The following is a 25,653-nucleotide window of genomic DNA, read 5'->3' on the forward strand; positions in this document are numbered from 1 at the left end:
AAATTTTCAGAGAGCAGGAATATCATGAAGAAAATGTATTCTGTGCGGTGATCACTGCTGGTACCTCCTTTTAGAGTGGAGGAAGTCAGTTTAAGAAGCGTAGTGATTAACAACTGGGTCGGGGAACACTTAACACAAAGCATTTAATGTGCTACATTAACTTATGACGGGGTTAGAGAAAATCTAGTAAACTAAACATTGATTTTAGGATGAAGTTTAATTTAACTATGAGAATAAAGTGGAAATGTTGACTTTAATCTCGACATAAGCGTCAAGATTAAAGTGGAAATGTTGAGAATAAAGTCAACATGTCAACTTTATTCTCGACATCTACTTTTTTTTTCTTCCCTGTTTCCATATTTTTTTTTTCTTCACTGTGGCCCTAATATGATTCCGTAGGGCTATACCACAAATAGCATTATAAATGCAAGTTGCAATTTTATTATGTATGTATATAGCTTAGCTTGAAGCAAGGTCCATATTAATGCAATTTGCCTTAATGATCGTTCAGTTGGTAAAGATGTCATCACCAAGTTGTACTTGTTTTATTTTATTTTTATTTGGTGAATACTGTGTAATGCACCTGGGGGTTTAAGTCTTAAAGTAATAGTATTATTACTGGTTTTGCACTATTATTTATTTTATTATTATTTATTAGTTTAAATATTATGTAGTTTAATGATGGTAAAATTGTTTAAAAAGTCACTTTAACGTGTCAGTGGACAGAGATTAACATTAACAGAAAGTGTAGTTGGTTTACAAAAAATATTTACTATTTATTACTTTTCTAAGACATGTTTAGTGCAATACAACTTTTGACAAGCACCTCTGGATATTTTACTAAGCCTAAATGCCTCTTTGGATGATTGAAAATATGTTGTCAAAATTTTTGTTTAAGCTGTGTGCAAAATTTGTTCAATAAAAAGGTTCTATATTTTAACTACATCTGTCATGCAATGTGATTCCTTGAAAACTATCACTTTATGGAACCATGCAAACCTGTATTAATACTTGTGTGCACATTAGAATATTTTTTTGTACAATGTACAATTCTCATGACAGTGGAATAGGTTATTCTTAGCCAGTCTACTCCAGTAATTGCAGTGGAAAATGTGGTTAACATCCACTCATGCATGGGAAAAAATACAGTTGAATACTGTGAAACTGGTATAATATAGAAAAATATCGTGATATAGAATTTTGGTTATACTGCCCAGCACTAATATGCACTAATTAAACTTCTCTTACTTTGTATCCCTTTGCTGAACTCATATTTGCTTTGGAAAGATTTGTGATGATACAGTAGACTATGAAATCCTTTATTTAACATACTGGGTGTATGTTACCAAATATTTAAAAAGTTAAATCACCACAGTGCCTGTCCCCAAGGTAAGTTCTTGTTAATTATCAATGCTGATCTCTTAACAAGGAACCATACAAAATTAAACAGTATAGACGTTATATTTAATTATATATCTATTACATTAATTCTGGTTTTCAGTCAAACATTTATACTAATGGGATTATGGTTTAGGAATGTTACCCTACCAGCATCATATAAAGTATGATAATCTTGATACAGTTCAAGTGAAATACAGCCTTGTGGGACAAAATTAATTTGTCTGTTGAAATTCCTCCATTCATCCGCTACTGTTTACCTGTTTAGTAATTGCTAATTCTTTTACCACTGCTGTAAGGATTGAAATAGGAATAAACTTACAAATAGTGAAGTGTATTTTAATAATTTTACAGTGTGGATGGCATACAGTATGTAATAGATCAGACTGATCAAAAGATTACTCCATGCTTGGTGACACACTTCATTTGATTCACACAAAGAACAGGGCATCCGTGTCTTACCTTTTTGGAAACACAGTATCTCAAATGTTCTTCTTCAAAATGTGGCAACTGCAACAAATGGGATTTAGATTCTTGAAGACCCTGAACAATCATCTGGGACAGCTTCATACAGTTTTCAATGGAAGCTAAACGTGGTGCATGCTGAATACCTAAAACAAATGCACAATGCTTTTAATCTTTATCTATTAACTTGAACTACTTAAGCAAATTTACGTTTTTAACTTTTAAAACTCAGAGCCAATTATTCTAAAGGGCTCTTAATACTGAGAAATGAAAAGTTTTTATGGTAAATGTTCTTGAACATGAAGATATGTAATGAGAAATAGATTAGTAATAATTCACAGCCAAAGTGGTACAAAAAATACAAAAGAGTTAATATATAAAAAGATAGTAGCAAAAGATAATAAAACATATCATACAAAGTCTTTTTGTAAATTGATATGCTTTAGGTTTGTCTTTAAAAACTAGCAGTGATTTGACCTTGTAAAGATTCAGTTAAATAACATTATACAAGGTTGGATTGAAGGCACAGAAGACACCCTGTAAGTACTAGACTGACTTCAGATGATTGGACTTCTTGTGAAGAAACATACAGATGTAGAAGACAATGGACATAAGATGGCACTTAAACAATCAGGTCATTTTAAGTATGTAGTACTTAAAAGCAATTAATGACTCAACATGTGGCCAATATATTTCCCTCAAAGCTGGCATTATATGTTGACAGAGTCCTAGAAGCAGAGTTCTGAACATAACTGCAGTTTATTTAGAACAGGCTTTGGAACACCATACAATAAGACATTACAACAGTCCAGCCCAGCTGTAATAAAAACATGGGGTAAACAGACCGCATCTGTCAAAGATGCTCAAACTAACAAACTAAATCTGAAATACAAGTTGAGTGCGGGTAGGAAAATTAACCAATTGCAATAAGTTACAACACAGCAAATAATTAGGAAGACTCCCTAATGTACAAATGTACAAAAACGAACCAGTGACTTCATGAACCTTTGAACATGTCCTTGTGCTTTCTCTGAACAGTTCTTGATTATCTTTTTCCTATTTTCATTTTTCTAGGAGTTATTTTTCAATATTGCTATTATAGTTTACAATTACAGAATTTACTTTTTTCATTATATATCTACATACTTCATTTGAGTGATACTATATATAATTTGTGAGTTTGTGTTCAGTTCTTCAGCGTACGTTTTTGCTTGTTCTGATGTTTGATTTTTGTCTGGCATTTACTTTAGTAATACCTTTATTGTTTATCTTTATTCTACACTGATGCACTTTTGTTGTATGTTGTCTATTTTGAATAATGTATTATCAAAGAACTTTCACTTGCTTGTTTCTCTTTTTATTTGCTCTTGTTTGAAAATAAGGCTTACTAGAAAAATATTGCTGTATAAATAGTCCTGTTATTATCTATACAGGTCAAATCCATTATAACAAATACTGAAATAATGAATTATCAGAATAATGAATACTTTTTGTTGGCCTGGACAGATTTTCATACATTTGTAACAAAATATAAATTTTAGGATAATGAATGCTTTAACAACCAAAAATGGCCACCAAAGATAATAATGTCATGCAAAAAATACTTAATGCTGCACCTACACTTTCGTAAAACTTCAGGAAACCTGCAACAGGCTGTCCCATTCTTGTTAGACAAAAGAAAGTGACAGTCTATTGCAAAATGTCAAGTCTCAGGAAGTTTTAGTGAGGCTTGGCGAGTGTGTAGGAGAAAATTATGCAGACATAGACAAATTCTTAGTGCTACACTGAGCATTCGTGTAAAGCCACACACATTTTTGCGGTAGCTCAATCCCCACCGTACGCAAGTTTGCTGCTCGGTTTTGCAAACTGGCGGCACCCAGCGTCAAAGCAGTGCTATTGTTCCAGTGTGGTTTGCCTTTCTTTTTTAGATCCACATCCCTGACGCAGCTTTATTTAATACACTGAAATTAATCGCATATTGTTTATTAGTTTAAGGCATCTAATTGTAATTATCATGTAACAATATAATGGTCCACGGAATGGTCAAACTATTCCAAATACCATAGCTTCTTTAGCATTGTTACTCTCACTGGACCACTCGGAGTATTTATCCGAGTGTGGAATCACAGCTCTACAGCAGCTGATCGGAAAGAGAATTATTGGGATCAAGCACATGCTGCCTCAGCCATGCGCTTCACAGCCTTTCCTCTAGAGACTTCGCAGTTCAGAAACAGTTTCATTCCAAGAACTACAAATGCACTCAATCAGTCCATCAAGTGCTCCTGGTAGAACTGTTTGTACTTATAAGTACAATTACCTCATTGGAAACTTGCAATACAGTTATAATATTGCACAACCTAAGACGCTTTATAAAGCGCTTATTTACATATGATGACAAATGGCTTCTAAGTCGATTTAGATTTCCAAGCACTATCTTCTTGGAGCTCTTGATATCATTTTTAAGATGAAATGTAGCAAAGTATATTTATTACATTATACAGATACAATTTTAACATCATTTAAATAATCTATATTGTTAATAAACATGTGAGGCACGGTGGACAGCGGTAGCGACAAGCCCATTCAGGGATTGTTTCTGCCTCGCACTATATGCTTGCTGGGGCTGGCGCGAACCTGGATGGATAGATGGATGGAATAATTAAACATGTACTACCAAGATATTTCAATGTTCCATAAAAGTTTTAAAGAACACACAGTGTTCCCATGTTTAATACATGCTTTAATTTCCATCATCATGAAAATGATATCAAATATACATCTTAGTATTTAAATTGTTCCGTGAGTTGTGATACCATGAATGTAATGTATTCTGAGTCCTGTCGGAGAAAGAGAAAGTCCGTTTAAGAAGCACGTAGTGATTCACACACATAGAGCACATAGAAGAACACAAACAAAACAAAACATTTAATATGCCACTTTAGTTACAATGGGATTTGAGAAACTGGAAAATTAAACTATTTTAAGATGAAGTTATTAATGTTCTACTTTAATGACAAAATAAAGTATGTGATTAAAGTGGAAATTTCAAGATTAAAATTCACATTTCAAGCTTTTTTCCCCCCACTGTGTTCCAATGGTTTTTTTTTCTCTGTACCTTAATAAGCTTCCATATGACTCGGACGGTGGGCTATGGTGACTCTGATATCGGACAACTTCTCTTTTGTTTCGGGCACTGTGCGACTTTAACTTGAGCTTTCGAGTTTCTCGGACACTCTATGCCACTCGATCAACTTCCTTTGGTTGTATATACCACTGTTTAAACCAACAAATAGTACGTTTTTCTTTGCCTCCACTTGGTATTCACTGAAAAATTCTTCTATTTCCCCCCGTGCTTTTGCCATTGTCTTTTCACAGAACGCTGAACTTAAGGGCTATTTATATTGATTTGCATATTCAAAGATGAGTAATTCTGGGAGGAGTCGGGGTGGGACAGCATGCGTGTGCCCGTGCGTTACTTTTCATGCTGACTGGGATTTATTTAGTGGAAAAACAGGCAAGTTGGCATACGCACAGATTTATGCATCTGAATTTTTTTGTGTGTACGTGCATTTCCGCTTTTGTCCGTATGCCATGTTTTAGTGTGAATTCTATGCATGCCGTTATGCATGAGGCCCCAGGTGTTGGGACCTGGTAGTATGGACTGATAAGACTGCATTGCTGCAACCACCACACAGGAGTCTGAATGGAAAAAAAATAATAATAATAATGTCTCATTTTAAAATAAAACATTTTTTGCAGTTTAAGCAGCTTTTTCTTTTTAAATACAGGTATTGTCAAGCTTGGGTCCAGGTATCCAAGGAAAATACAGGTATTTTATTACTGTACAGAGAAGGCAGGTCCAGTCTCAAGATTTAGTTCCAAAGAGAAGCTGTTACTTCAGTACTAAAGCACATGAGATAGGAGCCATGACATAGGGGCAAATCATCCTGCTTTAGCTCACATCTTCAAATTAGAAGAACACCAGCAACTCAGAATCACTGCTGTGGGAGACCAGAAGATTGTGAAGAAAAGCAGGTAAAAGGCTGGTGTTAATTGACTTAAATGTCGTGGAACAATCATGTTACGGGGTAACCTAATCCTGCCCTTGGATTACTGTTTACTAGACACAGCAGAGTGGCTATGAAGGAGTCCTTGGACCACTGACAGAGATGGTGAATTGCCGGTGACCACGGTCACAATAGTATACAAAAAATTAAATCGAAATTAAATTATATGTACTAATGCTTGTGAAAAGGCTTTTCAGGAACCATTATTTTCCAATGTGTTTGTGGTGGAGGAGACCATGACAGTAAACAGAAAAACTATTTGGTAAAACATACAAACTGCTAGAACAGAAAGAGAGATGTATTTGAGGGAACTCACAAGTAAAGTTGAAAACAAAGGAGCTCCCTCTATATTCACATTTACCATTATTATCAGATATATTCATACCTCCACGGCTGTTTGCCATCATTGTTAACTGACAACCAACATTAACCATCTCTTGTAGTAGGGCAGGGCTCTTTCTGACAACAAATCTCTGATCTAAAAAAAGAAATATTTCAAAAAAAAAAATCATAAAACAGATACTCCTACTGAAGAAAATGGTTTAGAGTATAAAACTTTTGAATATAGGTTGAGTTGGAACCTACATATAGTCTGAGGGGTGGACTGCATGCTAAAATACTTCATCATCTATGTTATGGAATATGCTTCCATAAGCTTGCACTCTTACAAAATAAGCATGTTTGTTAAATACTGTACTTTGTAATTACTCATAAAAAGGTAAATAAAATTGTAGAGAATCACAAATACAGTACATATTTTACATTCCTGTACCTAATAACTAACATGCTTAAGTTCTTTCACTCTTCACTGCTTTGCAAGTCAACTAATAAAATTTACTGTCATATAAAAAAAAAAAATAAAAAAAAGGCAGGACTTGAAACTGACAAAGGTAATTTGCATCCATCATTGCTTATTGTGTCTTTAACAAAAAACAGACTTTGCTTTAGAGTTTTGATTCAACATAATATTTAAAATAATAACAAAAATGAAAATAGGACTCAACTTAATATCTTGTTGCACGGCCTTTAGAGGCAAATCACTGCAACCAAGAGATTTCTGTAGCTCTCAGTGAGACCTCTGCACCTGTAAACAGGTAGTATGGACCACTCTTTCTGAAAACTGCTCCAGCTGCTTCAGGTTTGAAGGGTGCCTTCTCCAGACTGCATATTTCAGTTCTTTCCATTGATGTTCGATGGGATTCAAATCAAGGCTAATAGAATGCCATTAAGAATAGTCCAATGTTTTGCTGTGTCATTCTTGGATGCTTTTAGTCCTGGTGTTATGAGTCATTATCTCGTTGGAGAACCCATGACCTGCAACTGAGACAGAACTTCCTGACACTTCGAAGTACACACATCTTGAGATTTCATTGTTCCCAGCACAGACTAAAAGGCACCCAATATCAGATGCAGCAAAGCAGCCCCAAAACATAAATAAGCTTCCACCAAGTTTCAAAGTAGGTAAGGTATTCTTTTCTTTGAAAGCTTATTTGTTTTTCATCTGTTAACACAGAGCTGATGTGACTTACCAGAAAGCTCTGGTTTTGTCTAATCTGTCCAAAAGACATTCTCCCAGAAGCACTATAGTCTGTCAATATACATTTCAGCAAATTCCAGTCTGGCTAAGTTTTCTTTGAGCACTGGGTCTTCTTCAGTTAGGCCCACTGCCATTCAAAGTGAAAGATAGTGTGATCAAACATTTTGTAAAGCATTTAAAGCTACATTCCTTGTATGAAAATGTGATATATATACATTGTTGTTGATGGAATTTGACCTTGGAGTTCAGCTTGTATCTCTTTGGAAGTTGTCTTTGGCTTTTTGCCCCACATTCCCACTATCCTCCTGTCCATTCTGGGGTTGACTTTCCTCTTGCGGCCACATCCTGGGAGGTTGGCTACAGTCCAGTGCTCTTTAAAATACTTAATATTTGCAACTGTTGTTACAAAAACATTACGCTGCTTGGAGATGGTCTTATAATCTTTGCCTTAAACATGCTTTCTATAATTCTTTCTGATCTCCTCAGACAACTTTCTCCTTTACTTTCTCTGGTCCATTCTCAATGTGTGACACACAATGATACCAAACAGCAGAGTGAGTACTTTTTTTCCATTTAAAAGACAACAGCTAGTTTGGGGAAAAAAACACTCTAATCCAATTATTTATGATCTTTTCTAGGGGGGTACTACCAAGTTTGCCACACGTGGACAAAATTGTTGGTACCCTTCAGTCAACGAAAGAAAAACTCAAAATGGTCACAGAAATAACTTTAATCTGACAAAAGTAATAATAAATAAAAATTCTATGAAATTTAACTAATAAAAGTCAGACATTGATTTTCAACCATGCTTCAACAGAATTATTTAAAAAAATAAACTCATGAAACAGGCCTGGACAAAAATGATGGTACCCCTAGAAAAGACTGAAAATAATGTGACCAAAGGGACATGTTAATCCAAGGTGTGTCCACTAATTAGCATCACAGGTGTCTACAATCTTGTAATCAGTCAGTGGACCTATATATAGGGCTCCAGGTAGTCACTGTGTTGTTTGGTGACATGGTGTGTACCACACTCAACATGGACCAGAGGAAGCGAAGGAAAGAGTTGTCTCAGGAGATTAGAAAGAAAATTATAGACAAGCATGTCAAAGATAAAGGCTATAAGACCATCTCGAAGCAGCTTGATGTTCCTGTGACTACAGTTGCACATATTATTCAGAAATTTAAGATCCATGGGACTGTAGCCAACCTCCTGGACGGGCGCAGGAGGAAAATTGATGACAAATCAAAGAGACGGATAATACGAATGGTAACAAAAGAGCCCAGAAAAACTTCTAAAGAGATCCAAGGTGAACTTCAAGCTCAAGGAACATCAGTGTCAGATCGCACCATCCGTCGTTGTTTGAGCCAAAGTGGACTTCATGGGAGACGACCAAGAAGGACACCATTGTTGAAAACAAATCATAAAAAAGCCAGACTGGAATTTGCCAAACTACATGTGGACAAGCCACAAAGATTCTGGGAGAATGTCCTATGGACAGATGAGACAAAATTGAACTTTTTGCAAAGGCACATCAGCTCTATGTTCACAGACGGAAAAATGAAGCATATCAAGAAAAGAACACTGTCCCTTCTGTGAAACATGGAGGAGGCTCTGTTATGTTCTGGGGCTGCTTTGCTGCATCTGGCACAGGGTGTCTTGAATCTGTGCAGGGTACAATGAAATCTCAAGACTATCAAGGGATTCTAGAGAGAAATGTGCTGGCCAGTGTCAGAAAGCTTAGTCTCAGTCGCAGGTCATGGGTCTTGCAACAGGACAATGACCCAAAACACACCGCTAAAAACACCCAAGAATGGCTAAGAGGAAAACATTGGACTATTCTAAAGTGGCCTTCTATGAGCCCTGACCTCAATCCTATTGAGCATCTTTGGAAAGAGCTGAAACATGCCGTCTGGAAAAGGCACCCTTCAAACCTGAGACAACTGGAGCAGTTTGCTCATGAGGAGTGGGCCAAAATACCTGCTGAGAAGTGCAGAAGTCTCATTGACAGTTACAGGAATCGTTTGATTGCAGTGATTGCCTCAAAAGGTTGTGCAACAAAATATTAAGTTAGGGGTACCATCATTTTTGTCCAGGCCTGTTTCATGAGTTTATTTTTTTAAATAATTCTGTTGGAGCATGGTTGAAAATCAATGTCTGACTTTTATTAGTTAAATTTCATAGAATTTTTATTTATTATTACTTTTGTCAGATTAAAGTTATTTCTGTGACCATTGTGAGTTTTTCTTTCATTGACTGAAGGGTACCAACAATTTTGTCCACGTGTGTATCTGCCCACGCAACTGTAGAGTATCTTTGCACAATAAGCAATACTTTCATCGTTTTCATACTTGCTCTTCTTTACTCTGTCACATATCAAATGCATGCAGGTATACATGGGACAATTGCTTTTAATATCTTTTCAGTAGGTATACATCACTTTTTCAATGAGCTGCAAGGATTTAAAAAAAAATCCATATCTGTAAGTGCACTACCTCCTTCACTTTATGTGCAATACATTTAGAAGTTTCATTAATGCACACATAACCATTTCTGTACGTTACAGCCAAAATCGCTACCATTTTATACACTTCATAGAGGACTAAATGAAGTATAAAAGCACTACAGGAAAAGCCATCAACTAATTCAATAATAAAAGAACAGCATTTTCAAGTAAGAAATGCATAGAATATACCACAGTTTTTTGGCAACCAAGAAAACAAACATACTAATTAAAAGAAATCTAAAGACATTACCTTCTTCTACGTTTTCTGATACTTCCATTCTGTTAAGATGAGAAAGTAGGAGGACTCTGGCTTTCAGGCTATATGGATAACAAAATGGAGGTTCCTTTTTCTTTACATTAATGTTTCCAAGCTCTCGAATAAGCTGAATATCAAAGAATCAATAATTAAAAATCCATTCTTTAAACAGACAAACTTTTGTAATAACTGTGCCATTAAACAAATGTACTACCTGTGGCACTTCAGTGTTGTCTGTTGGTCTTATAATTGCTTCTTTATTGCTACGTGGATCAAATTCAAAAGCAGCAGTCAATACCATCTCCAGACCTGCAAACAGAAGAAAAAGAAGAAAATGGTGAAGGATAAGCATTCTCACAACTTAACCATTTTACTTTTTTTTCCCTTTTTCTGTTGTTTACTCTTTGTTTTGCTAATAACACATTTTAACCCATTTTAAGGCTCATCACTCATTTTAGCACTTTATGGGCTGTATATGTTTCCCTTCCCTGCATCTTCAACGGGAAGATTTCATGGTTAACAACTAAAATTTCGGTCAGGCCACGCAAATCTAATACTGTTTGTAAAACTTTGCTGGGTTTGTAATGTTTAGTTGTAATACACATGGGACAATTAAGGTGGTACTAAATTAATTCATGGGAACATTCTACATACATACATGTGCAGAGGCCCTCACAGCATGAATGCCCTGAGCGTTTAAGTCCATGATAAAGATATATATATATATATATATATATAAAAAAAAAAAACCTTGTGTGAACTTCCATTTGTCCATCTTTTGAGCAACTTGCTTAATTTAATTCAAGATCAAGTTTCCCAGTAGCATCAAGTCTACTTCTAATACAAAACTTGATGTTGTTCCTCAGATGTAAGTGAATGTATGCTATATTAAAATTAATCATAACAATATTGCACAAATAATCAGCTTCAACACATTGATTATACTGTTTTTGTTTAGGGACACAGAAAAAAAATGTTTAAAATTTTAAAATAAATTTATGGGCTTTTTTGTTAGAATATATATCAAGAGATACAGTCATGGCCGAAATTATCTGCACCCCTGGAATTTTCCAAGAAAATGCACTATTTCTCTCAGAAAATTGTTGCAATTACAAATGTTTTGGTATATATGTTTATTTCCTTTATGTGCATTGGAATAACAAAAAAAAGAGAGAAAAAAAAGCCAAATTTGACATAATTTCACACAAAACTCAAAAACCGGGCTGGACAAAATTATTAGCACCCTCGACTTAATATTTGGCTGCATGCCCTTTGGAAAAAATAACTGAAATCAAGCGCTTCCTATAACCATCACCAAGCTTGTTACACCTCTCAACTGGAATTTCCGACCACTCTTCTTTTGCAAACTGCTCATGGTCTATCAGATTTGAGGGGCACCTTCTTCCAACAGCAATTTTGAAATCTCTCCATAAGTGTTCAATCTAACTTAGATCTGGACTCATTGCTGGCCTCTTCAGAACTCTCCAGCTCTATGTCTTCAACCATTTCTGTGTGCTTTTAGAGGTATGTTTGGGGTCATTGTTCTGCTGGAACACCCACGACCTCTGATGCAGACCCAGCTTTCTGACACTGGGCCCTACATTGCACCCCAATATCTTTTGGTAGTGCTCAGATTTTATGATGCTTTGCACACAGTCACTTCATGGCAGTCTTATCAATTTTTCTATTCCGTCCACGTCCAGGGAGATTAGCTACAATGCTATGTGCTGTGAACCTCTTGATTATGTTGCGCACAGTGGACAAAGGAACATGAAGATCTCTGGAGATGGACTTGTAGCCTTGATATCGTTTACATTTTTCAACAATTTTTGTTCTTAAGTCCTCAGACAATTCTCTGCTCTTCTTTCTGTTCTCCATGCTTAGTGTGGCACACTCAGACACGCAACAGAAAGGTTGAGTCAACTTTTCTCCATTTTAACTGGCTTCAGGTATGATTGCTATATTGCCAGCACCTGTTTCTTAGGTGAGTTCAAACGAGCATCATATGCTTGAAATAAAACAATTTACCCACAATTTTGAAAAGGTGCCAATAATTTTGTCCGGCCCATTTTTGGAGTTCTGCGTGACAAGATGTCAGATTTGGCTTTTTTTCTCTGTTTTTTTGTGTTGTTCCAATCTCCATAAAGGAAATAAACATGTGTATATACCAAAACATTTGTAATTGCAACAATTTTCTGGGAGAAATAGTGCATTTTCTGAGAAAATTCCAGGGGTGCTGATAATTTTGGCCATGACTGTACTTCAGACAGAGACAACCTCCCAATTGTGCGGTGCGCTGAAACTCTGTTAATGTAGGTAGGGACTGGTTATCCATTACCGGTCCAACTGCAAGTTGGCAAGCTCCCTATGTAATGTGTCTGTTGCCCGATGATTGATGTGGGGAACATTTAAAAATGGCAGCTGACCTGGCCTTGCACTCACTTTGCATCTCCTCTCTTGTGCAGGAAGGCTATGTGTTCTTTTCTTCTGAGAAGGGAGCAAATACAGGACGATGTTATCATCACTGCTTGCATGCTGTGTGTTTGTCTGAGTGACAGCTTCCATTAGAATAAATGCTTTGAGAATGTTTCCGTCTTCACAACAATAAAGCTGAATCCTGGACTCTCCTCTCTTGTGCAAGTCTGTGACCCACACATCAGAATATTAATTCAGTGCCTTGTATCAGCTTTTCAGCACTTTAAGCTTATATTAATTAGTGTAATTTAGTTTTCTTGCTTTGATTGATTTAGCATTTCAAACTGACTAATAGCTTGCTTAAGTACACAAAATATAAATATATTATATCATACAATGTAACTGTATTGATGACTGTTTCACCCTTTTTGAGACACACACATAATTTTAGGCTATTAAGTAGGTAAATACAGCTAATGAGTGCCATCCAGTGGCAATAGAAATTGAAAATACCTCTTACTCAGTGCTTCTAATGTTAAGTGAATTTTTTACCTCTTCAGAAAAATGACACTTCAAAAAATAAAACTCATCATTTCATTATGATTCTCAAGATTACATTACAGAAGTCTGCATAGTACAAAAAAATAGCATAAAGCAAGTAGTCAGTTACACAGCATTGAGTAAACACGTAGAAACAATATTAGATTGACACAATAGCATAGGAGCATGCTGGTGCAAATGGAGTCAAGAAAATATGTTCCAAAACACACCATTAGAGAGAGGGCTCATTGAATTTATCTTTAGCAGGCAAATAAACTTCAAGGTGGTGACCCTTAGCACAAACATACAGTACATATTATGGTAAATGAACATAACTGAATAAAGAAGGCTAGTGGTGAAAAAATGTTTATACTTGTTTAAAAAGAAGAGGGGGAAGAGGGGTCGAGGACCGAATATTTTTTAGTGCTGCATAGAAGCAGACTGTTATAAAGAGAGCGCAGGAGAGGTTAGATGTGGCAGAAATTAAAATATTGAGATAAATGTGTGGAGTTACTAAAAAGGACAAAATAAGAAATAAGACAATTAGAGGAACAACAAAAGTGGGAGAGATATCTAAGAAAGTACAGAAAAGTAGGATGAAGTGGTATGGACATGTTTTGAGGAGAAACAATGAATATGTAGGCAAAAGAGTGATGAGAATGGAAGTACAGGGGAAGACAAAACAAAGGAGGCCAAAGCAGAAGTTCAATCATAAAGTAAAAGAAGACTGGAAGTAAAGGGTCTGACTTGGGAGGAGGTGCAGAGTTTTATGGACAATGTTAATCAAACAAATCAACCCGACATAGAAGTGGGAAAAGAAAGAAGAAATGAATTATTAAGACCTAGAATTCCGCTGACTTAACCAGAGGAACACTGGAACAAACAAACTTGAATTAGTAGGATGAATTTGTATACACAACAAGCTGCCCCATTTGAACATCTATACCATTAAATGTAAACCTGGAGTACAACTGAGCAGATTTGACCACATCTTACTACCACCTAAAGTCCTGTGACGGACAGCAGCAGCTCTCTTGTTCAAGCCAGATGTTCTTAATGTACATTTATGGGGGTTGCTCTTTGTTTGTAATACAGACAGAATAAATTTTATTTTTGTACTTATTTTTTTTGTAAAGTTATGATTTCCCACTGGGGACGAATAAAGTCAGGATGTCTGTCTGTCTACCTATCTATACTTTGTCTGCCTTGACTGATAAACAATATCTGACGCTCTCAACACAAGGTATTGTTTACTGCATCTATAGCACCAGCTGTACATGTATTTATGTCATCCATTAACACTATCATTCAAGCTTCAAAGTTGGTGAAGTTGTGATTTTGATCTCCTATACAGGAAAAGTACAAACAGAATATGTCTAAGTACTCATTTACCCAGATTTAGATACGTGATGTGATCACAGAAAGTATGATCTTTTACTTGCATGTAAAGAAAATACTCAATAATGGACAACTGCCAGATATTATTTATTACTGCATTTTTATCATCAAAAATAAACATTTAGCATTTTAGAAATAAGATTTCTTCGACTTAATATTCCCAAAAAAAAAAAAAAAATTCAAAAAGAAACTTACGTTTCATGTTCATATTTGGAGTTTTATACATGAAATGCATGAATAGTTGTGTTGTGTTAATAAGAATTTGGTCTCCACTGTAACGTATAGATCGATACCACCAAGTACCCTGCAAAAAATACATTTTAAATCAGTCTCCTTAATAGGACAAAGTGATCATTCAAATAAAAATAAAAGCAAACCAAAGCATATATATATTTTTAATAATTTAATTATAATCATTCCATACAAAACGATCAATTTTTACAAAAAATAGGATTGAGAACAAGTCGACCCCCACCCCTGACAGAGAGAGCATGGCCAACGGGGCAAAACTTAAGGCTTGTAAACATACCTAAATTGACGAGTTTGATAGGCCAAGAGAGATTAATGGAGAAGAACAAGAAATGCGGAAATATGTGCTTCCTCAGGGCTTTAAGAGCTTATTCTAAAATATTATCAATGAGATCCTGCCATGTTTTGAAAAAATTCTGTACAGATCCTCTAACTGAATATTTGCTTTTTTCCCCAATTTCAAATAGTATAACACATCGGTTTCCCATTGACTTAAAAGAGGAGAATTAGGATTCTTCCAGTTTAGCAAAAAAAAAAAAGTGAATGCAATCACAGTTGTCCTTCTCCACTTTAAACCCATCTGGAAGAACACCAAACACAGCTGTTAATGGGTTAGGAGGTATTGTGATACCAAGGCTGTCTGAAAGGTAATTCAAAATTTTGGTCCAAAATTATGTTAATTTGGTGCAGGCCCAAAATATGTGACACAGTGAGGCTGGGACTTAATTGCAGCGTTCGCAGGTTGGATCCTGCCCTGGAAACATTTTGGAGAGTTTTAGGTGAGCCAAATGTCCTCGATATATAATTCTGAGTTGAATAATTGTATGCTTTGCATATACAGTATGGAGTTCGAGTGAATTCTCTGCATTGCTATTTTCCACTCCTTTTCTGATATATTGATTAAGAGACCTTTTTCCCAGTGTCCTCTTGGATCTTTAAAAGTGACTGTAAAATCTATACTAATAAAAGGCAAAGCCCTCACTCACTCACTCACTCACTCATCACTAATTCTCCAACTTCCCGTGTGGGTGGAAGGCTGAAATTTGGCAGGTTCATTCCTTACAGCTTCCTTACAAAAGTTGGGCAGGTTTTATATCGAAATTCTACGCGTAATGGTCATAACTGGAAGCGGTTTTTCTCCATTTACTGTAATGGAGATGAGCTTGAACGCCGTGGGGGCGGAGTTTCGTGTGACATCATCACGCATCCCACGTAATCACGCAGTACATAGAAAACCAGGAAGACCTCGAAAAAGCGCTGAAGAAAACATGCATTATATAATTGAGAAGGCAGCGAAACAATAAGAAGCGAGCGAGTGACATATAAAACCATATTCATGAGTTCTGCTACTTCGGAAACAAAGCACGATGTAAACCTACACTTTAAATTAAGTTCATAGACAGGCTGCTGCTGGCGTTTGTAATTTAGTGCCTGCCCATATAAGGCCGTCCGTCAGCGGCAATCCAATAGCAAACTGCCACTAAATATTCACGGGTGAAGGACTGTGTTTATGGAGAGGAAGATGAGATGGTCAGGGTGTGTTTGACACAAACTCAGCGAAACTGCGAGAGAAAGTTTTAAGTGCCAGGACTAAGGTAACATTAAATACAGCCATGGACATAGCACGAGATGGCACCAGCACAGCTGGGAACCTTCGATGCATGTACACCGAGCGCTCACGTGAACTGACGCAGTGCACAGATAAAAGCAACAGTTCCAAAGAGCTGAACAAAACCGAATTACACAATTGAAAAGGCAGCAAAAAATATGAAGCGTCTGATAAGCATATTCATAAATCCAGCTACTGCGGAAACAAAGCACACGGTGGAAAAAGTCAATGTCCCGATAAAGGAAGACAGTGTAAAAAAACCCGTGCATGCAGTGTGTCAGGTCTCAGATAAAGAAGAAGACGAGCTGTTTATTGATGCAGTAAGAAACGAATCGATGAATGAAACCTGTCATCTTTACAACGATTGACAAACACGGAATGTAACTTGAACACAACACATCCTACAAATACGAACCTGATTGAAAGAAATAATGATAATCAAATCCTTGATGACAGCAACACTCAGTAACACTCACAAAACAAATACTGTATATTGACAGTCATGTTACGTTATTTTTAAAATGTTCCCTTTTCTTTTCTAGCTTTTTAACACACTACTTCTCGCTGCGATATATATATATATATATATATATATATATATATATATATATATATATATATATATATATATATATCTACATACTCGAATAATGGATACTTTATTCACCATCAATGATTGTTTTGGTAAAGCCATACTCAGTGTATTCATTAGATGAACGGTAAAAAAAGTAAGAGCGAGGGAGGATGATGCAGGCTGTAGGCTGTAGTGCGGCGTCAACTCTATCTGAATTGCGATCACATTTGAAAAATATATCTTTTCAAGTTCTATTTAGTCCATATGTGTCAAACTCAAGGGCAGGCCACATCCGCCCGGCGTAATTATATCCGCCCGAGATCATTTTATATACTGTATTATTGTTATTAAAGCCCAGGTATATGAAGCGCTGGTAACACAATAAACTACAGATCCCATAATGCAGCGCTTCAGCTGCCTTGCCGAACAAGTTATTGCGGCTAGCTCACATGATGCTGAAGAGAAAAGTTGATTCTGAAAATAGAGCCTTTAAAAACCGATGGGAGGCTGAGTATATGTTTACTGAACCCGTGTGTCTCATTTGTGGAGCTAATGTGGCTGTAATTACAGAATTTAATCTAAGACGGCACTATGAGATAAAACATCAGGGTAACCTGAATGCAATGCAGAAGATACAGAAAGCAGCATAATTAAATAAGAATCTGACACTTCAGCGGACGCTTTAACCCGTGCACAATCACAAAGTGATTTCAAGTGAAGCTGCTTTTATGGGAGACACAAATGCACCAGTGCACCTTGCCCCACTTTCCCTGTTGCCAAGTAATGTTAAACCAAGTCGTCACTACGGTGTTCCCAAATACGCACTTTGCTGATAAACTGAGCGCACTGCGCACTGAGTTTGCACGGCGCTTTGGTGACTTTGAAGAACAAAAAAAGTCCGTCTACATGCGGCTCGAACCTTGTGCATGTTTGGTAGCACATATCTGTGTGAGAAGCTCTTCTCAGTGATAAAGACTAACAAAACAGCACACAGGAGTCGCCTCACTGATGAGCACCTGCAATCCATCCTGAGAATCTCCACAACACAGAACCTCACAGCAAACAGAAACGAACTTGTGGCCAAAAAAAGATGCCAGGCGTCCAGCTCTAAAATGACATATGAGCAAAGACAACTGAATGATTTGATTTGTTATTGCTGAAAGGAACACATTTTATTTATATTTCCAGGTTTTGTTATGCAGCATGTTCATATTTGAATTTGTATAATTTTGACAGGATATATTTTTATGGAGAGCAAATTCTTTTGGGATATTTAAAATCTAAGTTTATTTTTTATATAAAATTACATAAGAGTAAAGAAATTTGAATGTTTGTTCTTTTAACGTTTACTTTATTTCTAACTTGTATAATTTAGACAGGATATATTTTTATGGAGAGCAAAATATTATAAGTTGTTTAAGGTTTGAGTTGATTTATTCACGAATAATATTCCTGTCTGTTTTTACCATTCCTACCAAAGATATTTCTGTCGACTAAATAAAAATTCCTTCTATTTAAAATTTAAATAGAACTTGAACAAATACGATAGTTCATAATATCCACGCAGACTTGCACGTAAGAGCGGGAGTCATCCGTTTTAACAAATGCAGCGTATTGCACTGATACGAAATAGCTGTGTGTGTATATATGTAGATATGTATGTATATATGTTTATATATGTGTGTGTGTATGTATATATATATGTATTTGTGTGTATGTATGTATGTATGGATTTATGTGTGTGTGTATATATGTAGATATGTATGTGTATATGTATAGATATGTATATATATATATGTTTATGTGTGTGTGTGTAAATATATATATATATATATATATATGACAACAACACTCATCACTCACAACAGTGACAAAACAATTACATTGACAATCATGTTACGTTATTTTCAAAATGTTTCCTTTTCTTTTTCATAACTTCTTTAACACACTACTTCTCCGCTGCGAAGCGCGGGTATTTTGCTAGTAATTTTATATATTGCAGAGATGGTGTCTAAGTCCTTGAAATTGAGCAATATTTTTTCCAGCATGGACGAGGGTGCAAGATGAGGAAAATTGGGCAGGTTCTGTTTAACAAAGTTCCTAATTTGAAGATAGTGAAAGAAATGTGTAGCTGGAAAGTTACATTTGGAATGTAATTGTTCATAGGATGCAAAGATGTTGTCTATATAAAGATCTCTAAGCAAGTTAATCCCACATTTTTGGTAAATATTAAAAACTGCATATGTTTGCGAAGGTTGAAAGAGGTGTTTCTCTTGCAGTGATGCCATAGATAAAAGCTTCTCCATCTTAAAATTCTTTCTACATTGGTTCCATATTCTGAGTGAGTGAAGCACAATTGGTTTATCAGTATATTGCCGATAGCTTGCATTTATTGGGACACAAAGCAGGGAATATAAAATAAGTACTGCAGGATTTTTTTTCTATTGCGGACCAGGCCTGTGTATGTTCATCTATTTGTGTCCAGGTTTTTATAGCTTGTATGTTTGCTGCTCAGTAATAAAACTGGAAGTTGGGTAGAGCCATGACACCTTCTGCCTTAGGTCTTTGTAGGGTCACTCTTTGGATACGTGTATGTTTTGATTTCCACATAAATGAGGTTATTGTTGAATCTAATTGCTTAAAAAATGATTTACTGATGTATATTGAGATGTTTAGGTTTAGAAATAAAAAAAGAAGCGTAGGAAGAATATGCAACTTAACAACGTTAATTCTTCCAGCTAGAGTGAGATGAAGGGTTGACCATCTATGCAAGTCTTGCTTTATTTTTTTCCATGCAGATGGCAAAATTTTGTTGATAAAGAGCTTTATGTTTACTTGTGATGTTTACCCCTAGGTATTTAAACTGCTCTGCAATGATTAAAGGTAGGGTGTCTAATCTAATATTATATGCTTGAGAGTTCACTGGAAAGAGTACACTTTTATTCAGATTAATTCTGAGACCAGAAATCTTTTGAAATTCTGTAAGTGCTGTTTAGACTGCAGGCAAAGAATTGTGTGTGTCTGATATATACAGTACCATATCATCTGCATATAGAGAAATTTTCGGTTCAAGTCCTTCACTGATAATCCCCTTTATCTGATCAGCATTTTGACAGTGAACCACCAGTGGTTCAATGGCGACTGCAAATAGCAGTGGTGACAAGGGGCATCCTTGTCTGGTACAACGTTCTAGTTTAAAGTAGTCTGAACAAATGTTAATACAAACTGAGGCTTCTGGATTGGTACAGTGGAGGAAATAATTATTTGACCCCTCACTGATTTTGTAAGTTTGTCCAATGACAAAGAAATGAAAAGTCTCAGAACAGTATCATTTCAATGGTAGGTTTATTTCAACAGTGGCAGATTGCACATCAAAAGGAAAATCGAAAAAATAACTTTAAATAAAAGATAGAAATTGATTTGCATTTCATTGAGGAAAATAAGTTTTTGAACCCTCTAACAAAAAAAGACTTAATACTTAGTGGAAAAACCCTTGTTTGCAAGCACAGAGGTCAAACGTTTCTTGTAATTGATGACCAAGTTTTTGCACATTTTAGGAGGAATGTTGGTCCACTCCTCTTTGCAGATCATCTCTAAATCCCTAAGGTTTCGAGGCTGTCTCTGTGCTACTCTGAGCTTGAGCTCCCTCCATAGGTTTTCTATTGGATTAAGGTCCGGAGACTGACTAGGCCACTCCATGACCTTAATGTGCTTCTTCTTGAGCCACTCCTTTGTTGCCTTTGCTGTATGTTTTGGGTCATTGTCGTGCTGGAACACCCATCCACGACCCATTTTCAGTGTCCTGGCAGAGGGAAGGAGATTGTTGCTCAGGATTTCACGATACATGGCTCCGTCCATTTTCCGTTAATGCGATTAAGTTGTCCTGTGCCCTTAGCAGAAAAACACCCCCAAAGCAAAATGTTTCCACCCCCATGCTTGACGGTGGGGACGGTGTTTTGGGGGTCATAGGCAGCATTTTTCTTCCTCCAAACACAGCGAGTTGAGTTAATGCCAAAGAGCTCTATTTTGGTCTCATCAGACCACAGCACCTTCTCCCAGTCACTCTCTGAATCATTCAGGTGTTCATTGGCAAACTTCAGACGGGCCTGCACATGTGCCTTCTTGAGCAGGGGACCTTGCGAGCCCTGCAGGATTTTAATCCATTGCGGTGTAATGTGTTTCCAATGGTTTTCTTGGTGACTGTGGTCCCTGCTAATTTGAGGTCATTAACTAACTCCTCCCGTGTAGTTCTAGGATTCTTTTTCACCTTTCTCAGAACCATTGACACCCCACGAGGTGAGATCTTGCATGGAGCCCCAGAGCGAGGTCGATTGATGGTCATTTTGTGCTCCTTCCATTTTCGAACAATCGCACCAACAGTTGTCACCTTCTCTCCCAGCTTCTTGCTAATGGTTTTGTAGCCCATTCCAGCCTTGTGCAGGTCTACAATTTTGTCTCTGACATCCTTGGACAGCTCTTTGGTCTTTCCCATGTTGTAGAGTGTGGAGTCTGCTTGATTGATTGATTCTGTGGACAGGTGTCTTTTATACAGGTGACTAGTTAAGACAGGTGTCCTTAATGAGGGTGACTAATTGAGTAGAAGTGTATAACCACTCTGTGGGAGCCAGAACTCTTAATGGTTGGTAGGGGTTCAAAAACTTATTTCCCTCAATGAAATGCAAATCAATTTCTATCTTTTATTTAAAGTTATTTTTTCAATTTTCCTTTTGATGTGCAATCTGCCACTGTTGAAATAAATCTACCATTGAAATGATACTGTTCTGAGACTTTTCATTTCTTTGTCATTGGACAAACTTGCAAAATCAGTGAGGGGTCAAATAATTATTTCCTCCACTGTATACAGTAGTTTGATCCATGCACAAATGTTCGGGCCAAACCCAAATTTCTCTAATGTAGTGAAATGGTATTTCCATTCAATAATGACAAATGCTTTTTCTGCATCCAATGATAATAGTATTTCTGGGGTGTTTGACTTTGTTGGCGAGTATATTACATTAAACAGGCGTCGAATTTTGGAAGATAAGTGTTGACCCTTGATAAATCCAGTTTGATCGTGTGATATTACCGAAGAATTAAGGCCAAAAAGTTCTATCTTGGGGTTTGCTAAAAGACACCTGAAGGACTCTGAGATGGTGAGAAATAAGATTCTCTTGTCTGATGAGACCAAGATAGAACTTTTTGGCCTTAATTCTAAGCACTGTGTGTGGAGACAACTAGTCACTGCTAATCACTTGTCCAATACAGTCCCCACAGTGAAGCATGGCGGTGGCAGGACGACTGGTTGCAATCGAGGGAAAGATGAATGCAGTCAAGTACAGGGATATCCTGGACAAAAACCTTCTCCAGAGTGCTAAGGGCCTCAGACTGGGCCGAAGGTTTACCTTCCAACAAGACAATGGCCCTAAGCACACAGCTAAAATAACGAAGGAGTGGCTTCACAACAACTCTGTGACTGTTTTTGAATGGCCCAGCCAAAGCCCTGACTTAAACCCAATTGAGCATCTCTGGAGAGACCTAAAAATGGCTGTCTACCAACGTTTACCATCCAACCTGACAGAACTGGAGAGGATCTGCAAGGAGGAATGGCAGAGGATCCCCAAATCCAGGTGTGAAAAACTTGTTGCATCTTTCCCAAGACGACCCATGACTGTATTAGCTCAAAAGGGTGCGTCTACTAAATACTGAGCAAAGGGTCTGAATACTTAGGACCATGTGATATTTCAGTTTTTCTTTTTATTAAATCTGCAACAATTTCAAAAATTCTTTTTTTGTCTGTCAATATGGGGTGCTGTGTGTACATTAATGAGAGAAAAAAATAATTTAAATGATTTTAGCAAATGGCTGCAATATAACAAAGAGTGAAAAATTGAAGGGGGTCTGAATACTTTCCGTACCCACTGTAATTGCGAAACTGATGCAGTTTCTTAAACATCTGGGTGTTCAAAAGCTAATTCATTTGTTTCTGGAACAACTATTTTAACACTTCATGGGCAGGTGGTTATATTTATTCATTTACTACTCTATAGTTTCACAACAGAGCAACAAGACTGAGAAAGTGCTTCCTTCTAGAACATCTCAAAACCAAACCAGATTTATTAAAGGCAGACATTTAGCTTCTAATCTTCAACGTTTAATGTAATATACTCACAATCAAATCTAACACACCAGAGATCTTATTATCTTTGGAAGCAGAAAAGCATTTAACATGGTTGAATGGGACTACCTGTTCACCACATTGCACAAATCTGGGTTTGGCCCAAATACATATGCATGCATCAAACTACTCTATACCAGTCCAAAAGCCTTTGTTTGTATTAACAACATTTCAAACTAGAATGTGGTACTTGACAAGGATGCCCCCTATCACCATTGCTCTTTGCAATCACCAATTAGCCATTCACTTTTGCAATGTTTCAGAGATAAAGGGGATTACAAGAGAAGTACCTGAACAGAAAATATTACCACATGCAGATGATATGGTAAGGTACATATCAGACCCACAAACTTCTGTACCAGCAGTCCTCAATGCACTAGCAGAATTTCAAAAGATATTTGGACTCAAAATAATTTTGAATAAAAATGAGGCTTTCCAGTGAACTCTCTAGCACACAATATTAGACTGGACACCTTCACATTTATTTTAGCAGATCAGTTCAAATATCTAGGGGTAAACATAATATAAAGATCTTTTTCAAAAAAAATTTGCTATCTGCATGGAAAAATTAAGATATGAACAGATGGTCTACCCTCCATGTCAAATTAGCAGGGAGAGTCAATGCTGTCAAGATAAACATCCTTCACAAGCCTCTACTTCTATTTCAGAATATCAGTGCATTAACAAATTGTTCTTTTAAGAAATTAGATCCAATTATAACCTCATTTATTTGGAATTCAAAATACCCACAGATCCAAAGGGAAATTCTACAATGACCTAAAGCAGAAGGGGACATGGCACTACCTAAATTTCAATTTCTGGGTGGTAAACATACAAGCTATAAAGACCTGGGGCCACATGCATAAATGGTGCGTACGCACAGAAATGTTGCGGTAAGAATGTTTCCACATTCAAATCGCGATGTATAAAACCTACACTTGGAGTAAAGCCACGCACTTTTCCACGGTACCTCATACCTTGTCGTACACAAGTTCTCTGCTCAGTTTTGCAGACTGGCGGCACCCAGCATCAAAGCAGTGCTACCTGTGTGGTTACTCTTTGATTTTCCTGACGCGGCTTTATAAATACACTGAAACTAACTGAATATTGTAATTAGTGTAATGCATCCGATTGTAATTAACTTGTAACAATATAATGGTCCAGGGAATAGCCATAGTATTCCAAATACCATAACTGCTTTAGCGTTGTTACTCTCATTGCACCTTCTTCTTTCAGCTGCTCCCATTTGGAGTTGCCACAGCGGGTCATCTTTTTTCATATATCACTGTATCTGAGTGGGGAATGACAGCAGCAGCTGATCGGAAAGAGAATTATCGGTATACAGTATCAAGCACACGCTGTTTCAGCCACGGCAAAATGTTTCAAAGCATTTCCTGTATGGACCTCGCAGTTCAGAAACAGTTTCATCCCAAGAACTCTAAACACAATCAATCAGTCTATCAACTGCTTTTTGTAGACCTGTTTGTATTTAAATACAATCACCTCACTGTAAACTTGCGATACAGTTATAATATTACACAACCTGAGCTACTTTATATAGCGCATATTTACATATGATGACGATATCATTTTTAAGATGAAGTGCAGCAAAATATGTTTATTATATTATACAGATAAAACTAACTTCATTTAAATAATCTACAGTATATTCTTCACTGGGACTGGCGTGAAGGATAGAATAATTAAACATGTACTATGAAGATATTTCAATGTTCCTTATCGTTTTGAAGAATCGGCGATCTAAGCTTACAGATGGCTTAACGTCTATTATAGAGCTGATTGTGTGGCGATCGGTTACTTGGAGAAAAAAAAGCAAGGACTGCAGAGGTGGCCACGCCAATATACATCTATACTAATAAAAGCCCTCACTGACTGATCACTAAATCTCCAACTTCCCGTGTAGGTAGAAGGCTTATTCCTTACAGATTACTTACAAAAGTTAAGCAGGTTTCATTTTGAAATTCTACACGTAACGGTCGACAACGTCCGCCATATTGAACTTTCTTATTTATGGCCCCATCTTCACAAAATTTGGTAGGCGGCTTCCCTGCACTAACCAAAACCGATGTACGTACTTATTTCTGTGGTGTGATGCCACTGTCGGCCGCCATATTGAACTTTCCAACGTCACTAATTCTACAACTTCCCGTGTAGGTAGAAGGCCGAAATTTGGCAGGCTCATTCTTACAGCTTACTTACAAAAGTTAAGCAGGTTTCATTTCAAAGTTCTACGCGTAACGGTCATAACGGTCGGCACGTTGAACTTTCTTATTTATGGTCCTATCTTCACGAAATTTAGTAGGCGGCTTCCCAGCGCTAACCAAAACCAATGTACGTACTTATTTCGGTGGTATGACCCATATTCAGGAAATTGGGTACGCGGGTTCCCAATGCTAACTGAATCCTACTTACGTACATAGCCTGCAGCTCGGTCACCGTGTG

General features: G+C 36.8%; 1 protein-coding gene across 1 annotated transcript in view; it reads right to left on the minus strand.

Annotated features, from left to right (window-relative positions):
* Positions 1 to 25,653, minus strand: part of sec63 (SEC63 homolog, protein translocation regulator) — a 154,889-nt gene that overhangs the window by 48,076 nt on the left and 81,160 nt on the right. The window contains exons 8-12 of the mRNA XM_039747893.1: positions 14,779 to 14,887; positions 10,445 to 10,539; positions 10,225 to 10,357; positions 6,316 to 6,408; positions 1,861 to 2,009 (exon numbers count right to left, since the gene is read on the minus strand). Coding sequence (XP_039603827.1) covers positions 1,861 to 2,009; positions 6,316 to 6,408; positions 10,225 to 10,357; positions 10,445 to 10,539; positions 14,779 to 14,887 — 579 coding nt within the window. The remainder of the gene's footprint in view (positions 1 to 1,860; positions 2,010 to 6,315; positions 6,409 to 10,224; positions 10,358 to 10,444; positions 10,540 to 14,778; positions 14,888 to 25,653) is intronic.

Source organism: Polypterus senegalus, chromosome 3 (genome assembly GCF_016835505.1).
Source record: "Polypterus senegalus isolate Bchr_013 chromosome 3, ASM1683550v1, whole genome shotgun sequence".
NCBI classification, from domain to species: domain Eukaryota; kingdom Metazoa; phylum Chordata; class Cladistia; order Polypteriformes; family Polypteridae; genus Polypterus; species Polypterus senegalus.